The 23,684-nt window shown below is 45.5% G+C and overlaps 1 protein-coding gene across 1 annotated transcript in view; it reads right to left on the minus strand.

Moving 5' to 3' along the window:
• Nucleotides 1-19,128, minus strand: part of DNAH1 (dynein axonemal heavy chain 1) — a 71,667-nt gene extending 52,539 nt beyond the window's left edge. The window contains exons 1-18 of the mRNA XM_035894624.1: nucleotides 18,931-19,128; nucleotides 18,282-18,354; nucleotides 15,676-15,850; nucleotides 15,011-15,167; nucleotides 14,355-14,487; nucleotides 12,894-13,059; nucleotides 12,848-12,852; nucleotides 12,105-12,357; nucleotides 10,677-10,834; nucleotides 9,632-9,843; nucleotides 8,099-8,397; nucleotides 6,934-7,084; nucleotides 6,165-6,358; nucleotides 4,595-4,820; nucleotides 3,844-3,963; nucleotides 2,968-3,050; nucleotides 1,406-1,547; nucleotides 159-314 (exon numbers count right to left, since the gene is read on the minus strand). Coding sequence (XP_035750517.1) covers nucleotides 159-314; nucleotides 1,406-1,547; nucleotides 2,968-3,050; nucleotides 3,844-3,963; nucleotides 4,595-4,820; nucleotides 6,165-6,358; nucleotides 6,934-7,084; nucleotides 8,099-8,397; nucleotides 9,632-9,843; nucleotides 10,677-10,834; nucleotides 12,105-12,357; nucleotides 12,848-12,852; nucleotides 12,894-13,059; nucleotides 14,355-14,487; nucleotides 15,011-15,167; nucleotides 15,676-15,850; nucleotides 18,282-18,354; nucleotides 18,931-19,128 — 2,901 coding nt within the window. The remainder of the gene's footprint in view (nucleotides 1-158; nucleotides 315-1,405; nucleotides 1,548-2,967; nucleotides 3,051-3,843; nucleotides 3,964-4,594; nucleotides 4,821-6,164; nucleotides 6,359-6,933; nucleotides 7,085-8,098; nucleotides 8,398-9,631; nucleotides 9,844-10,676; nucleotides 10,835-12,104; nucleotides 12,358-12,847; nucleotides 12,853-12,893; nucleotides 13,060-14,354; nucleotides 14,488-15,010; nucleotides 15,168-15,675; nucleotides 15,851-18,281; nucleotides 18,355-18,930) is intronic.
• Between the last annotated feature and the right edge of the window lie 4,556 nt (nucleotides 19,129-23,684).

The raw sequence follows: 23,684 nt of genomic DNA on the forward strand, positions 1-23,684 counted from the left end.
TGTGGTCACTCTACAGGACCGTGGAGCAGTTCATCAGATAAACCAAAAGAGCATGCAGGATTCCTTCCTGAGGAACTGTGTCTCATTACTTGCTCTACTTACCACCTAGAAGACCCAACAAAGATTAGGGTCCTGTAGGTACAGGACTTGACACTTACATTAGTAACTTTCATTCCAAAGATTCTTTCCCTGTTGTTGTAGAGAATTGCCAAATTCTGAAGCTCCTTCAGCTGCTTCCTGACCTCCCTTGCTTTGTTAACCAACTCATGAACTTGGTTAACATCTGTCTGGATGGAAAATCCACCTACAGTCAGCTGGAAGAGAAAAGGCAGGCATGAGGTGTGGCTCTGAAGCTGAGTGCCGCCTCTGACATCTCAGCTTCCTGGTGTGCTCTTTGTTACATTCAAAGGCAAGATTTTTATGCTCACAATTTCACCTCCCCTAATCCAATTCCACTTCTGTTTAGACCACAATGAAAGTGGTGAGGAGAAGCAATAACTGCTGGTCAGGTGGCTGAAAGTCCAAATGTGATGACCAGCTGCTTTTCATCTTTGTGACAATAGTTAATCCCTGAGGAGTAGGAGCAATGACTCTGTGCCCAAATTTCTTCCTACTGAATTTATACTGTCATTAGTTATGGAATCAGTGAAGTGAAAATGATAGCTCTACTAAGTCACTCAGTTTCTGAGAATTGTTTAACAACACATGTCCAGAGCTTCTCTAATAACATTTCTGTTTTGTTTTGTTGGTTCCGTTTTGTTTGTTTGCTTTGGTTTGTTTGGTTTGGTTTGTTTCTTTGCTTGTCTTTTTTAATCCAGTGTTGCAGTACTATCATTTTGGGAGCCTATTTCCAAGATAATCTAGGTCACCAATTACAGCCTTTCCAATATGGCATTTTTGTTCTGTGATAAGAGTTTCTGATGAAAAATAAAATTCAAACTGTTTCAGCAGAAACCAGAGGTATCTCAGCTCCAAAACTCTGCTGTTGTTTCAGGGTCTTTCACATGAGATGAGTTCCATGACTGAGTGTTGGGGTTTTTTCCCTCTTGATGGCAGTGCATCATGGGAGATGCTCTGCAGGGAACTGAGTACACAAGAAAGAAAAAGGAGGTGCATGTGTTACATGAGCACCAAGAACTGGAATATTGTAACTTGATGAACACCTTCCCAGTGAAAAATTGATGTTTCTGCAAAGAGTATTGCCTTTCACACAAAAATTAAGGTCTTAATCAAAAGCCCAACTTCCAATAAAAAAACGGGGGTGGTGGTGATAATTTTTGGTCCAACAATACATTGACCTAAAAAATCATCTGACTAAAATCTCATCTGAAATTTTCCCACCTGGCTGACCACAAGAGCTTCAAGGTCCCCTTCTCTGGACAGTTTATTGTCAGGGGCTTAATACCTGCATCTCTTCCAGTTTGTCTTGAAAGCCGTTCTGATCTATGAGCTGGATTTTGCGAAATTTGTCTTCATCCTCCAGGTGCTGGAGCCGAATGGACTCAGCTTGCATAGCTATTTTCAGCGGCCAGTAACTTGCAGCCCACCTGCACTCACATGATATAACAAACCAAACCAAACCAAACAAAAAAAAAAAAAGGAGGGGGGAGAGAGAGAGAAGCTTTTTGAGCATATGTTTGAAATGCTGAAAATAACAGAATGAGAAAGACAACTCCCACCAAACAAGGAAGCTTTACAACAACAGAAACACATGTGCTTTCAACAAAACATTTTTTCCAGCTTGTCTTGTTGACAGCCCTTGTGACTAGGCTATTCAATTGGAGAGGGCTGGGGAGAAATGGAGGGTCTTTTTAAAAGGAACAAACCCAGTACGTTGCTGAAAAGCTAGGAGACAGCAAAATAACAGTTGGCATCCAGAGGGAATGTCTGTCTTTGAATATATTCACAAGGAAGTACAAAAAAATGGGGTCAGAGTCTTGGCTTGTGGCTTTTCAGGGCTACTGAAAAATCCAGTCTCCTGTTAAACAGGGCAGCGAGGGGCCAGGGTAACCCAGATACAGTGAAGCCTTGGATAGCAAGGCTTCTGCAGAGTGCCCTGGGGATTGCAAGGCAGATACAGGAAAGGCTGCACAAAGTGGCTGCTCATGCCAAGGCAGGTTTCTTGGTTCTTGCTCAGCTATAGCCCTGCCATTACTGCATTTGGACTTGTTAGCCTGCGTGCAACACCAGATGCAAGCTTTGCAGCATTACGCTCGAGGTCACACCCCTCTCGGTGCCTGGGGATGCAGAAATCTCCTACTACTTCTGTGTACCAGGTCTGGTCAGTGGGCATACAGCTACATCTGTGCTAAGCTGTCCTAGAGCTGAGCTGCTTTCCTGCAGCTTGTGTGGGGTTTTTGCACCGTGCATCCCATGTTTCTAGTTTCAGGAGCACTCTGCAGAGACTCACTCAGGTTGCAGACACACTGGATGAAGTCCATGTCACATGAGAGGTGCTTCCAGGGCTGAGCTGACTTTAGAAGCTGTGTAGCTGTGTTTGTGAGCGGACTCTGCTACTGGGGCATAGTTAGGCCCCAATCTGAATAACATAGCCAAGGATAAAACTAAGAGGACACTGCATGGAAAAGAAATGCAGTAATACTACAAGGTTCATGTTCCTTCGTAGTCCTAAGAAAACCCTGGCAGCGTTTCTACCTTGGAAGTGTTCAGCCAGTTTCAAACACAGCCTAAACTGTGCACTCTGAGACCTTGCAAATGTCTCCAAAAAGCAAGAGAAAAGAGCTTTAATACGTTAAACAGGTTAATAGCTACCCAGACCAGAAGGCAGCATGAACCCATGCTTCTTCTCAATAAACTTAATTTCAAGAATTGAGTGCTTATATAGCCTGAGAAGCACTTAAAAGTTCTGCTGGAGCCCTTGATAGACACATAGCCCCTGAAGCACTGAGAATGTTAATTGCTGCAAAGTGTCCTACTTTGACAGTGGGAGAAATGCCTTGTGCTCACTTGTCATTGAAATCTTCTTCGGTAAGATTGTAAAGGAATTCTTCCATGACCTTGTAATCTTCCATGACTTCACGAATGAGTTCCTGCACAGGGTGAGAGAAGGAAACAAAAAATAGACACCTTTAGACCATATTGATTCCAACTCTCTGGTGTATACCTCATTTTCATGAGGTGCCTTTGAAGGGCGTTAGTCACACAAGCTTAATGTGATGTAGGCTGCTTCTCTGCTGTGTGAACAGTTGGAATGGATTTATAACCCCTTGTTCTGCGAATGATCACACCGTCATCGCCCTCTGTTCTATATGAATGAAAAGAAGTGTGACCTAGTGGATAAAGTGCTGGACAGAAATTGAGTGGTTTGGGTTATCCTCCAGATTCTTTCCTTGGCATGGACAAGTCAGCTTACAGCTTGATGCTTTTGTTCCCCATTTGTTCAGCTTGGAGAAGACCTACACTTCAAATAACTTTGAAATAACTTGGCACTAGAATGTCTTATTAGAAGAAATACATTAACAGCAATATGAGCATTTGGTAGCAGAAATATTTTCTTGGAAACATTAATTTTTAGAAGACAGCTATTCAGTACACAAATGCAGAATGAATCATGAAGGTAGCAGAAAGCATACATAAGTTTTTTAGGCAAGATTTTTAACTGCTATTTTGTTTTGTATAGATATTTAAATCAATGATATGTGTGTTTAAAAATACAAATCTTAGGAATTACAAAAACACAAAGCCAGGAATCTATGGCATTGCATGCAAAGACATCCAAGCAAACAAATTTGAGTTCTGCTTCTGAAACACCACATATTGCACTGACAAATTTCCTCCTCCCTTCCTGTGGTGTTCCCTGTCCATAAGGAGAACATGCCCTACCTCCTGCACAGCCAGCTGCTCCGGGACTCCCTTCATCCACTCCCGCAGCTCAGCCAGCTCCTCGATGCTGTTTGGTTTCTCATGCATTTTGCAGCTGATGGCTTGACATGCATCACAGATCTGCAGGAGGACACAGCAGAGAAAAAGACCATCAAAAAGTCATTAATTGCTAATGTGCAAACTGGAAAACATGCCATGATCCACCCACTTCCCATTCTGAAGGTGGTCTAAAGCAATGAGTACACAGTCCTGTTCTGTCTTTTTCTTCCCACAGTCTTTCTCCATTCATCTCATTTGAGTTCAAATGGAATGAGACTGCCAAAAAAAGAGGAAGAGGAACCACAGGTAGGTAGTTGAAATGATGTCAATAACAGACAACCCTCTGGCAGATGCAATTGTCTATATTCCAGTTATCATCTGAGCAAGCAGAAGGACCTTCCAGTTGTCTACTAGGCAGATCTTTTCAATCCATCAACACATTTTTTACAAGATGGCAGGGAAGAATTTAGTCTCAAGAGATACAGCTTTCAGGCACATCATTTGTTAAGTATATTTAATACTTGATTTGGTTGAGTCTGCATATCTGTACTCTAGTTGTTTTTTTGAGTAATCACTCCGATGCAATCTTTAAAATGTCCTCATTAATATGTCCTCAGTTGCTGTCTTTTGGCCATTTCACAAGCACAGTGACTTCAAAGCAGAAGGACAGGACAAAAGATTGACAGATCATCTATTGAACCAGATAACTTACATTCTCCACCTGCGAATGGAGGTTTTTAGCCAGTATGTCCAGCATGGAAGTGGCAAGTGCTTTGTATTTTTCAGAGAGATTTTGCTTAACACCTTCTATGCTGACATGGAAGGGACCAATGACAATAGAACTAGGCAGAGTGTTGTCCAGATTCTCCTTTTCAGACAAGTGCATGTTTACTATACTCATCACCTCCTGGGCAGATGGACATTGTTCTTCATAGTCTCTGTAAATAAAAACACCAACAAAAAAAGGTAATGTACACCTTAAGATTATTTGAGCACCCAGGCAACAGGATGTCCAGACACGTCCACCCAAAGGATCAAGACATTAAATTAATACTGAGTATGTTACTGTTATTAAAACATGCATCTATTCAAATGTATACAACCTTCTGCAAGCACAGACTGAGAGGGTACCAATGCCGTCTAGACCTTACAACCAAAGAAACGCCCACATAGGAAGTGAGGACTGTTTGTATCACAGCTAAGTACATGAGCGCTAGCTTTAACTGAGCATGGAAGCTATAGTAGCAAAGATATGGCATGTAAAGTCCATCTATTTGGGTGACCAGCCTGCACTCAAGGCTCTGCTTCAGTGTCTTCACTGCTACACTTACCAACACCAAGCAGAGGAAGCTAGGCTGCCTATGCCTACCTGCACTGCTGCTACACCCACATAGCAGTGTAGACAGGCCCCCAGTTTCAGAACATGTGTATATGAGAAGACATGGAACTAGTATGCAGCTGAGGAACATCACTGGGGAGGAAGGGAAGGGACAGACTCAAATCTACAAGGGTTTTAGAGCACAATAGGTGTGGAGTGGAATAAAAGCACAAAATATTTTAGCTGTGGAAAAGAAGTGGAAGAAAGAGACGAAAGGGGTTATAAGGCAAGAAGAGAGGGAGAGACAAAATGAAAGCATTGGTGTAAATAGGTCAAAATCAGGAGGCACCTTGGGAGAGGGCAGGCACTTCAGTGTGTTCTGGGAAGAAACGGGAATTTGTCAGATGGGATTTGTAAATTGATTAAGCTGGAATAACAAAAGAGAAAAATGGCTTCGTTCCCACTGTTTGGAGAAAACGTGAGACCTAAAAAGAAGACTATTAAAGTAACAGAGGCTAAAGAACAGCATAGGTGCAAAGACTTTTGACAGTGAAAACAACAATGCTGAAACAAAAGAAAACATTATTTTCTACAGAATGTTACCAGCCTGAACAGACACTATTTGAAGGAGGTCAGAGTCAAGTATGCTAACTGGATTTTCAAAGAGGATGAGTCATTTTTAGGGCCATTAATATCTCCAATTACACTTCCAAACATGACAGGAATGTGACTGCTGTCAGAGGCAGGAAGAAATTCTCACCGCCACCACCAATGTCCTCTAAAAGCATGGACCGTTGCCCATGGCCAAACACTGCCTCTGATGGATGCCTGATCTCAGGTCTGAGGCACGTCATGCACATTTGTGGTCTCAGAACAGGTCCCGCATTCTCACATGCATCTACACAACAGCTTCTGAAAAGGCTTGCCGTTTGGGTTAGAGGTGCCTCTGTCAAAAGTCATTTACCTTAGGAAGTATTGGATGTCATTGTTATTTAGCTCTAAGAACTTCTCATATCTCTTGGCATAGGCTCGGAGAGGGATCAGTGCCTTTTGAATGGCAGACCGCATAGCCTCACGTAGTTTCTCCACTTCTGGCTCGTGCAAGCCCACTGAGTCCAGCACGGGTGTGCCTGTGATAAGTACGTTCTCCAACACATACTGGAAGAGGAAGGAGAGAGGTCTTTCAGGACTAGAAGGGCTAACCATGCCTCCTCAGGAGAGGGGTGAGACAGTCACTAGTGGCACCTTTGGGAAGTCACGCAGTGCATTGTTCTACATTGTGTCAGGAATTGTTTTATCAGTTTTACATTGCTACCCCCAAAGAAGGAGGGTCTAGGGAGATAGGTCTTTCACAGCAACATGCAGAAGGATGCATATGCAGAAGAGATCTGCACCAGACTGACAGCACTGGAAAAGGTGTTATTTCCTTTATGAGTCTTCTTTTACCAGCTGCCATGCGCTTAGGGCAACCAGGCTACTTAGGACATGTCTCCACAGAACCTGCAACACTAAAGCAGAGATAGCAACCACATAAACAGGTTTGGGGAGCTTGAAGAAATCCTGTCAGAATAGAACTGCTTTAGCACAGTGCTGTGCTCAAATTAATTAAACTGTATTCCCAAGTGTCTAATTCTGCAACTCTCTCCCTCAGTACAAGCTCAGGGGTGTCTATGCCAAGCTGCAATGCACTGAGATGTGCACAGCTATGTCACTGTTGATGCAGAAGAGTTCACCTTCTCCAACTGCGGGACAGTGTGAGTCACCAGGATTCCCTTGTCAAACAGAGAGATGAGGGACTTCTCAAAGCTCTCCACAGGGGGGCTGAAGTGTACACCACTGCTGTCTAGCACAAGGTCTGTTACAAAGAGTGGATTCCTTTGAGGCCTGCAGTGGGAAGAGATAAGAACAGGGATGCTTTTTGAGACAATGGCACACAACTATATTGCTCTGGTGCTGATACTAAAATGCCTACTGGACGGGAGAGGAAAGCAGAGGAGAGGAAGACTGTCCCATGCAGATGAAGGCATGAAACACTGTGTTCTGAATTTACCAGTAAAGACATCGAGAACTCTTGTCTATCAAAAGTGAAGGAAGTGTCAGTCATGACATACCAGGCTCCCTAAAAGTCACAACCTTATGTTGAGAATTGGAGCTGCTTTACAGAAAAATTGCAGATGCTTTTCAAACCAGGCATTCAGCATCTACAATGTACTCTTAAAATGTACCTTCCAGAAGTTATAATCATTATCTCCCAATCTTGTAGGTTACCAGCGTGGCTCAGGATCAGCTGAAGTCAGTGTCAAGACTTCCACTGATTTCAAGGTAAAACGTCTCATGTGAGTGGCAGGCGGGTTTTTTTTTCCTTCCCGTTTTCAATTTCTAAACGTTCCTTTTTTAATACCATGAAGGACAAAAATCCTTAAATCAATACCCAACGGAAGAAAATTCTAGGCACTGTGACAACCCGAATTTGGTATTCTTTAGAGATCCCAAGCCAGATCCTACTCCTGGGGTTTAATCCAAGAATGGAATTAAGCAGCCATGCCTCCTGGTCATCTTCCTTCTGGCCTCTAGAAAAAACCTAGTAGTAATTATTTGCTCCCCTAAGAATGCTGGAAGTGGCTAATCTTTAGAACAACAGCATGTCAAAGTAGCAGCTCTTGGTTCTGATGGGCTGCCTCACATCACTAACAGCAACCTGAAATCTGTGCTAACAGAGCAGCAGCTCTGTGTCATTCTTCCAGACTCAAGCAAATGTGCCAGGTGGAGGACTGGGGGTAACAGCCCAGCCTAAAGCCCCCACACAGTGCAAAGCTTGCTTGCAAAAACAGTCATTAGAGACAATGGCACTACACTTTTCTGCTCTTTCCACCCTTTTTTTTCCTCTCTCTTCCTTACCTGTAGGGACTATTGATGAGGTCATCTCCCCATTCCATGTTCTCTGAGCAATTCAGGACATCACAGCAAGCATCCAGCAAAAGCTGGGTGAAGCTGATCAGTGAGTTCTGGACCAGATAGCGCACAGAGTCCTGAAGGATGAATTTGATGCGCTTCATCAGCTTACGCAGTTTGGACATCTGGTAGACATCCCAGTGGATCTCTTCCAGGTTGTACCAGTCTTTGCCTGCATCTATCAGGTTGCTCTTCACTGCTGTCTTTAGAGTACTGATCCAAGTATCCTTGAGAAACACCTCAACCTAGGGCAAAGAAACAAAGCAAGCTGTGTAATCCTCCAAGGGCTGATGGGAAAGCAGCATGGCAAGGTTAGCTGCTAGCTGGGACTGCTGGACCCTTCTCTGCTGTGAAAGCCAACTGTTCTCTCAGAGCTGTGGCAGCTAAACAGTAGCTCTCAAATTCATGCACACACACGTGGCATCTGAACCTGGCCATACATCTCCTTCACTGACAAAAGACCTACAAAAAGAAAGCCTGATATTAAAAAGCAGGAGTGCTATATTCTTTCTTTTTATGCACAGCGTTTCCTTTTTGTTCTCTTTTCTATAGAGCAGTTTCCTTGGAGCTGCCTGTGTCAGGGTCCCTCATAAAAAGTTGTGTAGACAGCGTGGTGAGCAAGTAAAGGACAGAATGTTGTCTTCTCTTGACAAGCAAGGAGAAAGAGGGGAAGAAGCCAAGGGCAGCAGCAGTCTGCAGTGTTTTAATTTATTAAAATACCACCAACTGTCACTTTTGCTTCACATGCAGCTGCTGTTTGTGTGTAATAAAACAACCTCAGTCACTGAGTGGATGACAGCAGTGCCTAGCTGAAACAGCATGGGACTGGGAAGGACCAGCACAAGCCCTCTGCCACTGATTTACTGTGTAACCCTGTGCAAGCTACTCCGTGCGGCCACACCCAGTGTGCAATGTACCACCCTCATTTAGAAGGCATGAAGATCTTCTGGCGAGAGTTACCACAGAGTTGCAAATTTTTGTCCTCATCTGTCTACTGGCATTGCAGAGTAATCTAATTAAGTACATAAAGAACAGTGTGTAGAAAAGCATTATCCCCATGAGCACTTCAGGAGGAATCAAAGCTCTTGTGCCTTGCAGCTGGAGGGATGGGGAAATAAAACCAAAAACCTGGAAACTTTTGAGTGCAAACCAGGATTGTTATCTGCATGGACACCAGGAGGAAGAAAGACGGGCTGTAGCACTATGCAGCCACTTGTTCAATACATGCCTAGGAGTATGGTCAGCATTGACTGATCCTAACTAGGGGGCTATGGCTCTTTCAGCCCATTCTCCCCCACATCCCAGTAAATTTGCCATGCACATGCAAATTCCTCCCTGCCCCACCCACAACGTCTCCTTTGAAAGCTCATCCCTTTCCAGGGAGTCGATCTGCAGCTGCTGCATCTGCCTAATACACGCTGTATTAGCCAGTCCTGATGGCTGCTCCATGTGTTCACCCCCCACGCTTCCTCCACTCACCTGAGTGAAGGTCTGGGTCTGGATCTGTTCAAACTCCTCCAAGCAGACATGCTTGGCTAAGGTTGAGTTAAACAGAGACATGGTGGCTGCCTTGTTGCACTCATCTTGCACCTGTGCAAGGAGAAGGATGACTTGTGGCCTGGTCAAGTGTGAGACAAAGTTGAAATCCACTTGTCGTTCATCAAAAGGATAGTCTGGTATCCAGATGAGCCCTGGCACCAAAAAAAAAGAACATGTTATTGCCTGCAACAGCCATCCCAGTTTGTGTTTTAGAGGAAGAGTACAGCTCCCTTTGGGACAGCGCTTGTGAAAAGGACTGTCCTCTGATGTGTGGGCCTTATCGTGTAGCAGTTTCAGCAGATGGCTGGATGAAAAGAGAGTCTCTGCTCTGCAGCAGAGACTTTCTGCAGCCTCTCATTAGGGGTTGGGGGACTGTCTTGGTGCCTGACCTTCCTGAGGCTTTGGCTCATGAAGTTCCCATGAGAAAGAACATTGGACTTGAAGAATCTTCCCACTTGTGCTCACTTCAAGGCACAACAGAATCATCTCACCTGTGAGAGGCCACTTGTGAACCACCTCAAGGCATTCCAATCTTTGGAAGACTGAAGTGCACACTATACGCCCCTGCCCTTTTACTGTTGTCATTTTTCTCCAGTTCAGGACTCTAAAACAGCCTGAGCCCTCTTCCACACAGGAGGTATGCCACAGCTGAGCACAGCAAATGGAAGGTGGCCAGCCCTAGCACAGTGGAAAGGCGAAGGCAGTTAAGCTCATCACACTGCCTTACATTTGGTGCCATTAAGGGTACACTTGCAGAATTACTGCAGCTTAGCTGAGGGATGGTAACGTGTTAAACCAAGGTAATGTGAACATGCAAATATACCCTAAAAAAGAGCAGACATACTCAAAAGTCTCATATAATCTCCCCTTATGAGCCCAATCATTAACATGAACCCAAGAGTTTCTACAACAAAGCATGAATCCTATCAAAGACAAGAGGTCCTATGACCATGCCGAGTTCAAACTGCTTCACTGTGTCCCGTACCTTTCTCTGGTACTTTCTTCTCCTCTTTGTCTGGCAGGGTGACATAAGAAAACATCTCAGGTTTGGAAGTGACAACTGTGTCAAAGCTGATCCTGTTCATGGTGCGTTCATAATCTAATCTCACTTCTTTCTCCAGGCAGCACATATGGTCTAATATCCTATTACAAGACATGAAAACAATGATAACCCATGGTGTTTGAGCAGAAGTATGTCTGTGGCTTTCCTGCAAACCCCATCCTTCTCTCACTCCCTCCTGGATTTGCTAACCCAGAAGCTCACCTACTACTGAAGGCATTAGGAGAGCTGTGCAGACAATGAAGCAGCCAGCAAAGCTATCAACTAGGTGTTTAATGACAGAGGCAAGTGGGGACCTGGGACTAGGGCTGCAGCCTTCTCAAGTGTCTTTTCAGATCAAAGCAAAATCTCCACTGGGGGTGTGCAGGGGGAGAAGCATTACAGAGGGGAAGGGGAAAAAAATCCACAAGAACTGAGGAAGCTACCTGGCAGTTCTGGAAAAGTTGGGCTATCCGAGCTGTCCTTCCAACTGCCTTCTATTGAACACCTCTTGAAATCAATCTCCTCAGCCAAAACATGTGTATAAGTACTGAAACCCTGCTCTGTTTGCCCTAGGAAATCATCATCTTTCACCTCAAGCAGGCAGAGTACTTTTCTTTATACGTATGTTTCTGCTCACAAACAGAGACTAATTACTCTCTTGCTCTCTGGTTTAGGCTGGCAGACCACGCAGCCCTTCACACCTTCCTGTCTCTAAGCAGGGCAATCAGTCATGGCTGATTCCCAGCGACACCACCAATGGCTCATGATTCATCAGCCCAGGGACTCTTAAAACGCTTTCCTGATATGAACTGCATCTCAAAGAGACACTCTATTATATCCAGGTGAAGATCTCCTGTTCTGTTTGCTTCACGCTGTGCAGATCTTATTTTGATTTTAGCAGCTGTTAATAAGTAGAAGAGTCACCAGCAGACAACAGCCAACTCTCTGGAGGCAGCTGGTGGTCTGCAGATCAATTCGGCAATGACTGATCTGTTCCCTGAAACCACAGGGAGACAGCAAGGTCAACCATGCCATTTCTGTCCAACTTCCCTGCTGCTAAAGGCCACTTAACTGCAGGTGTAAGCATGGTTCAGTGGTTCTGCATATGAAGTACATCTACTTCATCTCGGAACACTGACAGATCACCCATCCTGTACATATGTCCCTGGGGCTCTTGTCCTACCTACTGCTGATGACACTCTGGGCAAGAGGACGGTGTGCACGTGCACAGGCTGGAAGGCAGATGAGATCCACAGTCTGAGTCGGATGCTCAAGATCTGCCTCCACTGCCACTTGTTTTGTAGCCCCATGAAGTCCTACAATGTTAGTGGGCTGAAGGCTGAGACCCCAGACATGTACTTGATGCTTTACCTCTTCTCTTTCTTCAGTTTGGGAGTATGCATAGCCAACAGCTTCATTCTCTGCAGGCTCTTCTCGGTGATGCTATTTAATCCATCTGTGGGCATGCAGTCCACATACAAGTGATACAGGAGCAGCGCCTGTGTCTTCTTACGCAAGCTGTTGGCAGAAACCACCCGCTGTGCAAACACCTGGGGATCTTCAGCCAGAAACAGTATGCAAACTCGTGGCACCCAGTACTGACATGACAACAATAGGGTTCTTCCTGGGAAAAGAAAGCAAAGCTTACAAAAGTCCACAGGGAAAACAAAACTCAGAACAGCTGGCAATGCTGACAGCATCTTTTTGATGGACAATATAATCGGGCTGGCTTACTGGAGATCAAAATGAGGGACCAAAGCTGAGGACACCAAGGGACAAGGAGCATGGAATTAGCAGCATCTCCAAACCTTTCAAAAGGGGGGTACTTCATCTTAATCTCTTCACATTCCCCCTCAAAATGGCAGCGACCCAGAAAGACCATCATTTAACATTGCAGGCAGGAAAGATGGGAGACAGAGGAGGGGAAAAAAAAAAAATCTCTCCAAAGGGAAGGCCTCAAATAGATTGTCAAATGAAGGTGTGGAGGTCTTTCCCCTGGAGGTTTTTCAGGACAGGTGAAACAGACATGTGTCAAGAGTGATAACAGGGAGAGGAATGAAATTATTTCTTGATGTCCTTCCCATCTCTACCTAGGACCAGCTTGGGTAATGGACTGGCTCTCAGAGTATATGCCAAGTCCCAAAAGGCCTTACTTGAAACACACCTTGTGGAGTTATTCCTCCATTGATGATGGGTCTCCCTTCTTCATCCCGCACCAGCCCATTCTTATCCGTTTTATGGACCAAGTAGAGCTGTGTCTCCTTGTCATAATCCAGAACACCAACATCAATCCACTTGTAGATTAACTTCTGGCTTTTGGGGTCCTCTGAGAGAATCAAGGATTAAGACAGGGTTAGTCCATTCTCCTGGAGACTACAGCAAATGGACTTTCCTGATCAGAGTGGTGATGCTACAGTCAAATCCATTTACTAGTTCGAATCTTGGTCAATCTCACATAATTTCTGCTGTGATCAACTAAATAATGAACTCAGGTCTTATAGCTTAGCTTTTCCAACTGTTTGCATGCACCAGAGCCCTCTATTTTCCTCCTCTTACCTCTGTGGGTTCCCTGTAGACCATCCTCCCACCTCCTGCTTCAGGCTTTCCCACTCACTCTTTGCAGCTATAGTCTCACATTTGGGTCCCATATGCCCTTACATCCTTTCAGCCCATACCTGGGGACCCCTCTGCCTCCCAATGCCCTCACCCCTTGATCCAGGACCCAATGTTTGGATCTTATTAAATGCTAGGAAGTGCTATCCTGGTCAGGACAGTGTTACACTGAAGTTGAGAATGGATGCTGTTAACCATGGGTCTGAGCTATAGGGATTTGAAACAGTGCTGGCACTGTATGGGTGCCAGTGGTCTCACCTCCCCCAGGGCCTAAAGGGTCTGACTGCTTGTGTGCAGAACAGCCCGTTCACCTGGGGAGTGATCAGGTGTAGTGTTCCCCAAGCCAGCTGCGAGCAAAACCCAGCCATCACATGCTGGCTGCCCGAGGATCCACACAGCTTACATTTTATGCTTAGGTTTTGCAGGAGGTTGCCCCAGAACTGCAGTCAGTATGCATGCCAGGTACTATGCTTTAAAGCTAGTGCAAATACATTGATATGAGCTGCAGCCACAATAGGACACCAGTACAGCTGTACCTAGTGATGCTTTCTTATTGGGAAGGCTCTGAGTGACAAGAAAACAACAGACGGCCACATCACTTAATGTGCCCCAGATTTACTACTTGGATTTTCACTGCAGTCTGAATTTCTGATCCTGCAATCACAGTGAAATCCAGGCAGAACATACTGTGTTCAAGCTAACTAACTTCATGATGACACCTACATATCAATAAAGTAAAATTCTGACTGTACTGACTTCCAGGCACAGAAAGGAGGGCAAAAGGCAGAGGCTACTTCTAAAAAAGTGGAAACAGTCAGCCCAGGGCAGGACTGACAGTCATAAAGATCCCTGGTCTCTTCCTCTGCCTGCCTGAGCCTCGTCAGAATGAGTTATTGCTTTTTTGCTATTCAGAGCTGCATTCATCAGAATCTACATGCTCCCTTCTGCTGAATGGGCCTGTAACTGTTAGTGTTGCCTCACTCGAATAGTTACTCATTCAAGCTTTACCGTGTCCCAGTACATCATCTGTAGGTAAAAGTGCTTTTCCAGGCACCGGCTTTCTATCGTGAGATCCTGGCTCCAGTCCTAGTGAGAGCCACTCTTCTGGCGTTCGACAGTCATACTCGTCATTGTCAAATATCTAAAAAGCCAGGACATGAGTGAAATGAAGTCTTACTTCAGAGAGAAGAAAACACCCGATACAAAATTTCATGGGAAGAAAATTAACACGCAGTTCCTAAATGGGCTACAGAAAGAGAAAAGAGTCTAGGTGCAAAAGCTGTGCTGATCTTCGACCAACAATCTTCTACCAAACACCTCTAGCCCTTTCCTAGGGAGCAGAGACACCACCTGGAGAGGTCTCACGCAGTAACGCTGCTGACAACTGCTTCCAGAAGGAAACATAAGGCAACACCTTCTCTTTGGACACACAAATGGCAGTGAGGACCATCCTCAAGGACTATCAGTTCTGATGGAAGTTGTGGGCACCCTGCAGAAGATGCTCAGCATCTTGTAGAGATCCTTCAGGGCCCAAACCTGCGCTAAAGCATTTCCTTGTTTTATTGCTTGTTGTATCAATGATGGCTAGGCATCTTGCAATTCTCAGAAACATCCTGTGGTATAAGCAATGAGATAGATCACAAGTGCCAAACATGCTCTCTTACCTTTAATGGGAGGTAGATGGGAAAGATGGGATCTTTCTTCTCCTCAATAGTTGGCATATTGTCAGGATTGTGGTGCCTTGGCATCAGCTGATTGGAGTCTATCCCCTTGCTGGCTAAGAGCTGAGCAATATCGAAGGTGAGATATAGCTGTCTTCTCCTGTTTTGGATCAGAGGTGAAAATAACCACGTAATGTGCCTAGAAGGGCTCCCATGCCTGTAACTCCACTTGTTGATTGTGCACCCCTATCAGTCAAAAAGTTTTTGAGCACACACCACATACACATATATTTCTTCATCTGTAGAATAGCTAGTTCAGCTGGAAGGGACCTACAATGATCATCTTGTCCAATTTATAAATCATATACATGTACTACTGAACTAACATATTTTGTACATTATAAAGCATACACAAAACTAGAAATTAAAAAAGGATGAGAAAAAGATTAAATAAAAACTATTTAAAAAAAATGTTCTTCCCACATCCCAGTGAATTGTCTTGTGCAGTCCCTGCAACACCCCCATCCCCCCCTTTGGAGACCACTGCCTTACAGGACAGTATTTTCCTAAAAGTTTTTGACATGTCTTGTCTTGAAAGCAAAAATCAACACCCTAATCTGCTGCGTCCATTCTGTAATGATCTCTCTAGCCACTTTCTGGTTACTTACCTCTCTACCTCAATCTTCCGAGGGCATTGCCCTGGAAGCCCTTGGAAGGCGATCTGCACTTTGGGGTTAAATGATTGCACTGGGAAATCTGACTTGATGAGGTTCTCAGTGGTTGGTCCAATCACTTGCTTATCCAGGACACTTCCAAAGTCCTCAGGCACCTTGAAGGTTGTGACTAAGAGACAAAGAGAAACACACTTCTGAAACCACCAGACATCGCTCTGCTTTACATTCACATGCATGGGAGGACTGTGCAGGCTCCAGGGTTGTCTGACGAAATCACTTCACTAGATTTGTGAGAGAAATCAAGTAGACATCAAACAGGAAACAGAAAGGAAGACCTTTTTTCCTGCTGCAATATGTCATTATGGTTTTCCAGTATCAAAATGACAGCACAGAAGAAGCCTCCACTGAGAACTACTGTCATGTACCTTATTAGGAGGTAGGGCACTGACCTGGCTCTAAGGAGCTGTGTTCTGTTTCCAGCTTTGCTACAGACTCTCTACATGATCATGGGCAAGTTACTGTCACTAGTGCATGGCTTCCCTCCCTCTCAGAAAGGGGTGGGTTTTCCTTGCCTCCCTAGGGTGCCCTGAGATGAAGAGTCAGTCATAGCTGGGGGAAACTCGGTCAAGATGGTGATAAACGGCTGATGAATATTGCAGGAGAGAACAAGCCACTCAGGTCATCTTTATGTGCTGAAGTCCCTATTCACACCTTACTTGGGACAAACCTCTCCTCAGTTTTCATTCAAGCAAACCTCCCACTCACATCAGCAGTGGTGTGAGAAAAAAAATTGAGTTAAACAGCTAACAATCTCACTATTTGGCCAAATGTTTTCGATGGCAGTTTGGACTAAGCAAAAAGTATATATTTCCAAGAACTGGCTGAAATTAAACCATGTCATTTACCCCATAAACTAAACTGTTTATATTGCTAAACAAGCTGCAAATAATAGAACAGCATCAAACTGGGAATTTGAAGCTTAACCTAAATTAAGTAATTGCATGCAAGCTTTAAAAAGCATTATTCCCTAGACAGAGCTAAGCATTGAACTAAAAATAGATTTTAGTGGAGTGAGAGCTTTTCATCTGATGAACTTTCACACTTTACCATGGAGAAACTTCAGGTTCTGGCTCGTAAGCGGGTATTCTGGATGTCAAGCCCTGGACCCAATCCTTCACCCTGCTCGCATCACAGATGCTGCCCCTTGATTTCAAAGCAATTGTGCAGAGCAGCCAATAATGCTGAAGCCAGACACGTTTCAGGATGACCAGGTAGAGAATGGGTCCTCTAAGAGGTCATTCCCTTTCCCTTCCTAAATGGCCCCTGACACAACCACCAAAGCTATACATTGTCTGCTTAGGGACTAAACAAAATAGCCACTGAAGTGGCTCCTCTCTCTCTACTCCCCTCTCTCAGGAACGACTCCTAGTCTGGAACAAATACGATCCTAAACATTTCTATTGTCCACACCAACATACATGCTTACAATAATTTTGAGGAATCCCTAAAATGCAGAGGGTTTACTACAGCTCCTTTAGCCTCATGCACCTCTCTTGCTCTGGGTCTTTGCAGAATGGCCCTGATTTATATTTGTTGTCAGGGAGCACAGCTGTTCCAATTTTGTCACTTCATTGTTGCAAAATCCATGGCACCATCCATTATGGCACTTTGTGCACTATCAACTATTTATGTCAATACTTAGCGTTTCATTTGCATTTACATTTCCAGCTTGATAGCTTCTTCCCCCTTGAAGAAGCAGCAGATCATAAATAGAGATCTGTCTCCACTTGTTAGGGATGAGTCTAGCTTGTCAAGATTCACTTGAGGATGCAGTCATTTGTCCTCACTCATGAAAATAAATGTCACTTCTAAGCACAGGAAGGTGGTATATATAGTTACCATATTTCTCTAAGACTAAAATCCTCTCACATGCACACTTTCTCCCCACCCGCTGCCAGCTTATGATCCATATCCCTAAGAGTGCTCTAGGGGCCAGGAGAGTGCTGGCAAACCTTTCAGCCATGCTCTGTTCCTATATTTCAGCATCCACGATACAACAAGCTCTTGTAAGCAGGTGGGACCAGCAGAAAGACCCTTTGCATCCAGGGAGAACAAGCTACTCCAGGGCACAGCTGGATGCAGAATGAATAAATGAGAGAGGACCATGATTTTGGCTATGGGTGCCTAGATTCTGATTACAGTGCTCATGGGCAGATCCTGTTTTCACAGGAAGGGGGCATTGCTGGCTCCATACACAAAGATAATGCATGCAAATTCAGTGCTCTCCTGGCCTATGACCCGTGGGACCAAACTGCCATAGGCAGCAACGCAGTCTACCCTGAACCCTGGGGGGATATATCCAGGAGAAAAGAGAGCATGGTTTTACCGCCCAGTCAGATCACTTTGCTCCACCTCTAAAAGAAATTCACTTTTCACGGGACGTTCAAGGAGCTCAGCACCATTACTGGCACTGAGAAGAGAATGAAAGCAGAGCGCTAACCTGGAGTCATCAGCCTAGCTCCCAGCACACTCGCTATAAGCAACCATAAGAGTTATGGCCCCATTCCCTACCACGTCACATTTCCTCTTGGAATATTTACCTTTAGGGGTATGCTGCTCAAGGTCCGCCTGTCTTAGCAAAGCGTGGTACATACGGGGGCCAGCACAAACATCCTGAAATGCAGCATGTAAGGGAAGTGTCAGAGATAACAAAGCACAATTGTAGCACAGTGGGAGGGTGGGTCATAGAGGTCCAGAGAGAAAGTGAGGCTGTAAGACTGGCTTTACCAGAGCTTTAGGGACAATTGAGACTGTGAGCAATGGTCAGAAAAGGCTCAAAGAGGCACAGATACCTGGAAACTTCAGCACAGAGAGGCAGGGGATTTGTCAGCAGAGCGCAGCCTGATGTCAGCTCAGAATGTGGATTGGGACTTGATGAGGTAAGCAGTCACTAAGGTTTTACTTCCAAATATCATCTGCAGTCACAACCATATGCCTGCCCTGCCACACTGGCATCCAGGCAACACCATGATGACAGTGGTAGCACTGGCCATTGAGGAAGGCAGTGCAACTACGATCAGGAGGAGGCTTATGGTTTCCCTTTGTAAGGATCAAGGTCTTGCACAAAGGTCTCTGCCCAAAATGAAGGGCTAGGACCTGGGGTGAAAGCTGTATTTCTCCATACCAGGTGTACTAGAAGTCTTTCCATTTTAGGACAGTGGTAGAAAAAGAACTGCTTTTTGCACTTACCCCCGAGATGCTGGAGGTTCCTGGAGTGAGGACGTCAGCATAAAACATTTTTTGTCTTTTTGGCCCCTGGTTGCAGCTATCGGGAAGCAACAAACTTGTTCCTGGACTGCAGTCCCAGCATGAAGCCTTATTGCTGGTATTGGGAGTGTTGGGGCTCCTACCCAGAGAATTCGTCAAACCCTTCTTTGCTTTATCCATCTTCTTTGGAGAACAATGTTGTGATGCAACCTTGGGCGTGCTAGAGTGGAAAGACATTGAGCCTGTTAAACACTATTTTTGGCACTCCTCCACACCCTCCCACTGTGCTGGATATTGTTGGCTTGCTACAAAGATGAGTGGGTAACAAGGTAGGTTCGACCCCCTGCTTTGGTACTGAGCGCTGCCTTCATGACCTGGGGGCCATGAGACTCACGTGGCTGACTCAATGGCTCACTAACCCTGGGGAATGAGAGCACTTTATTATTCCAAATGGGTTTTGGAGGGGGAAAACCAGCAGTATACACATGAAAAGCTGCTTTCCTGAAGCAGCAGGGGCTTCCTGGATCTGTGGCAACATTCAAAAGGGTATCAGGAGAATTTGAGTAAACTGGGACTACAACAGAAGTGCTACTTTTGCTGTACCCAAATCCCTTAAAACCTTGTCACACTTGACTCCAGTGGGAGTAGGCTACAGCCTAGAAACCAACACAGCTACTCCCAGATGTAAAGTCTGGTTCTTTCATTTAAATAATTCAGGAGAGATGTTTAAGCATCGCCTAACGAATATTAAAATATAGCCAGAAGCTCCCCGCTCTCTCCTCCTGCAGGGGATATTTTTGCTGGTGATCTCAGCTCACGAATAATTTCTACTCTTCCACCTTGGGAGACGCAAGTCCAGGCAAATATCACAGCTGTATGGCTTTATTTTATAAAAACCTTTGCACACTGAGAGATACTAATTAAGAGCAGCCCTTGGACTTCTGGCATGATGATAATGCAACCCTTGATTTTAGGCTTGTCTAAACACAGAGATGACTACGGTAACTACTTAGTACAGCTAAAGTGACACAAGCCCCTCCAGCCTGCACACACACATGTGCCGATGTTATGATGTACACATACCCACATAGCTTATTCCTACAAATTACGAGTCAAAGCTCTCAGCAGTGTCTCTCAAGGCTACTCAGAGTGCAGTATGGCTTATCCATCAATTCCTGCTCAGGGCTAGACCCAAACTCCTCATCTAGCTCTACCTGACTAACAGTTTGTGTCCTGCACCCTTGCTAGGACCCAAGTGTCTGCCTTGCTTAGTTCTGGAGGCCAAGCTTCTGCAACGGGCTGCTACATGGGAGCCTTCCAGCTTGCCACAGCTAAGTGGGAGAAAGCCCTTGCCTGGTCTTGTAGGCCAAACTGGTGTAGTTCCTGTCTGGAGTCTCACCCTGACATGGAGACGACAACACAGCATCCTGTCCTGCCATGCCCCCTCTGCTCTGCTCTCAAATGGACTGAAAACTCTGCCCGTCCTATACTCTTGATCAGAGAGGGCAATTCTTTTCTAAATTTCACCTTGCTGTCTGTCTGCAAGAATGAATCGGGTACACACAGCAGAGAAAGCATTACATGCAAGCCAGAGATAAGAGGGAATAACTGTGCTGGTTTATTACTGCTGGTTCAAGCCAGTGCACAATTTTGAGAGGTTGATTCAAAAAAGAAATCAGGTAATAAATCAAGGTTACCATGATGCGAATCCTTTAAGTGAAATGGAGTAAACGAACAGATTGGAGAGACCTGGGAGATGAGATCAATAATACCCCCTCCCTGCCTTCAAGCTAGAAAATCTCAAATCTTTCCCCTCTCAGCTTCTCTTTGGCGCGGCAACTGGAACCTCATACCCTGAAGAATGAATTTTCCATGGAGGATTTTGTTTTTATTAGCTATTTTATGCTCTGGCCATATCTATTTTAGCAGCCCAGCAGGATTGATTGGTATCAGCCAAGATCCAAGGATTCCTGATGAATCACTGCTGGACTCTTTCGTGCCTGCTGCACTGGCACAGACAACAGCAGCAAGGCGGAACAACCCTGCAGTGGCTCTTCTGATATGTCACCTGAGCATCCTCTGCCTGGGTGCAAGGGTGGCGGTGGCAACATGACTGGCTGTACTTTTACCTCTTAGGACCAAAATCCTCAATCTGTCCAATTCAAAAAAGCTAACTCCAGGATGCAAGGTTCAACTCCAGGATGCAAGGTTCACCACCCCTGCAGGGTGAGCGACTGAGCCCACTCCCAATTTAGCAAGACTGGCAGTTGCTGCCTAGAACCAAGATAATGCAGCTGATGATGATGATGGCTGAGCTCCTGTGACGGGGGAAAGCGTGTACCAAGCCTGCTCACAGCAGGCCTAATTCTTCACTGCTTTGCTCCCTGTGTACTCACTCACACCTCCGTAAAGTCCTTCCTGAGCACTTATCTCAAAATAAAACAAACCTCTATGCAGCGTCCAGCTCAAAAACATCTGCCACACTCTTGCAGCTGCACAGAGGGAGGGTCTGCTGTTTCCAACTGCAATAAAAACTAACACACACTACCCAAAATAAAGAAACAAAACCAGGCCTCCAAAGTTTTCCCGACAATTCCCCAGACAGATGAGTAAAACAGCTTGAAGGAGCATGCTAAAGCTGATACAGAGATGGGAGAACTGCTAAGCACAAAGGGAATCCTACTCTCCTGCCACCCCAGCTGCTCAGATGTGGCCAGGGTTTCCAATAAGGAGGTTTCCCACAGCATGGTGGGGAGCCCACTCTAGTGCCAGCCTCCAGCTAGTGACTGGTTTGGTGCTCCCATCCAGCTCTCAGGAATGGTCTCCAGGTTGGTTTAGGAGTCGAGGAGAGAGATCCTCTCTCTTTTATTCAGCCTAGCTGCTGAGGCAAGGGGTCTATTGCAGAGCAGTTCACTCTTCCCCAGCCTCCAACTCTCCCAAAGGCATCTTCCACCCTCCCACTCCCCCCAAAACAACGAGCAGCATGCAGACTCCAGGCCTGTCCTCCCCACCTTCCATCCAAGGGTGACCCTGGACCCTCAACCCTGGGCAGCAGAGCCTGGCATAGATTGCCGGGGCTGTCGCTGCCCGAGGAAGGGAACACCTTCCATCTTGCAGTGAGCACGTGATGACAGCCTGAGCTTTCAGGCAGTTCTGCTAGAGCAACTGCCGATGGTGTGAAATAGCTCACGCTCAAGGATTTCTTGGTTGCCTGAGGAATCCTGAAGAAAAGCAGTGAAACTGCCCAGAGCCCTGTTAGTGTCACACTCTGGCTGCTGCGGCTGCGGGCGGAAGGCCGGCTACATGCCATGTTTGCAGCCTTCAATCCCTTCCTACTCGGAGCACTTTCCTCAGCGCTGGAGCTCCCCTTCGACAAAGAGAGAGGCAAAAGGGGGAGTGGGGGAAGGAGTTCAGCTCATCACAAGCAGATGAGATGTCTGCCTGAAAGCAGATCCTCTGCCCACCTCAACAACCCTTCACTCCCCATTGCCCCCGTGCATCTGGGAGCATCTCCCTGCTTTTCAACGGCAAACATCTCCCTAGAACCTAGCCACCCCAGCTCTAGCTATAAGAAGCTTTGAAAACCTTTTCACGACTGCTGAAATGCCTATCTTTCCAGTGGTTCAGTCATGCTCTCTCACACCTGAAAAGCATGTTTCCTAGATATACCAGGTACATTGTACTACGCTAAATTGAACTATTCAGAATGAGAGCATATTCTAATGGCACTGCTGACACAACATTAGCTACAGCATCTGTGTGTCATTGTGGCAAAACTATAATTACAATTTCTCGGTAAATCCAGGCTTTACATATCCAAGAAGTCAAACTCCCACGTGTCTTGCTCAATGTCTGGTACGAGCTTTTTGATCTGTTGCCTCTTACTTTGATTCTTTGATCCAAAGCTTTGACAAAATGGACTCTTTTCTTTCAAATAAGCTTCAAAACAGCTAAAAATTGCAACAGAAAAAAAGAGAGTACTTTAAAAATAATCTAACCCCTAAGCAAAACTGCAGATTGAAATCTAGTAGTCATTTATCTGAAATCTATTTATCTGTCGATTGCAAGAACCCCAACTACTACACCATCCAGACGCTAACATGTGGAAATTCCTTCTTCCTATAATTCAAGCCATATAAGCTCAGACAAGGTGATGTGCTCTCAACAAACTGCTTTAAGCATTATCCTCTGCTTCAAATCTCTTCTACTTTAAAAAGGGAGTTGAAAGTAATTTCGAGTTTTATAGCAGCCCATTCCCTCCAACAATTTGCGTGGTTTTAAAATTGATTTTCCTCCGGGTTTTTAAATGCATTCCTTTCTCCATGGGAAAGCACCACCACAACCACCACTAGAAGGTTATAGCCATGGCAGGTGTTACAAGACACCACACAAAGTATTCAGACCATGACTCCAACAACGTTTGCCTCATTTATGAGGCACAACAACCTCTGTTGCGACCTGGGTGCAGGAAAAGCAACCCAAGGGCAGTAACTAACAGTGCTAATTGCAGAGATGGGACCGAGTGAGGCACGCCGAGGGGATGGGGAGCAGCTCCCCACACCCCCCACTTTGTGCCAGCGGCAGGGGTCACCCCACTTCTGAGGGGCTGAGGAACCCAAATCCTCCCCGACATTTCCAGCGTCTTGAAAAACACGAGGGGGGACTCCCTCATCACCCACCCCTGCGTGTCCGCCCACCCACCCGTCTGTGCAGCCGCCCGCCTCGCACCCCTCATC

This window comes from Egretta garzetta, unplaced genomic scaffold (assembly GCF_000687185.1).
Source record: "Egretta garzetta isolate BGI_Z169 unplaced genomic scaffold, ASM68718v1 scaffold215, whole genome shotgun sequence".
Taxonomy (NCBI): Eukaryota; Metazoa; Chordata; class Aves; order Pelecaniformes; family Ardeidae; genus Egretta; species Egretta garzetta.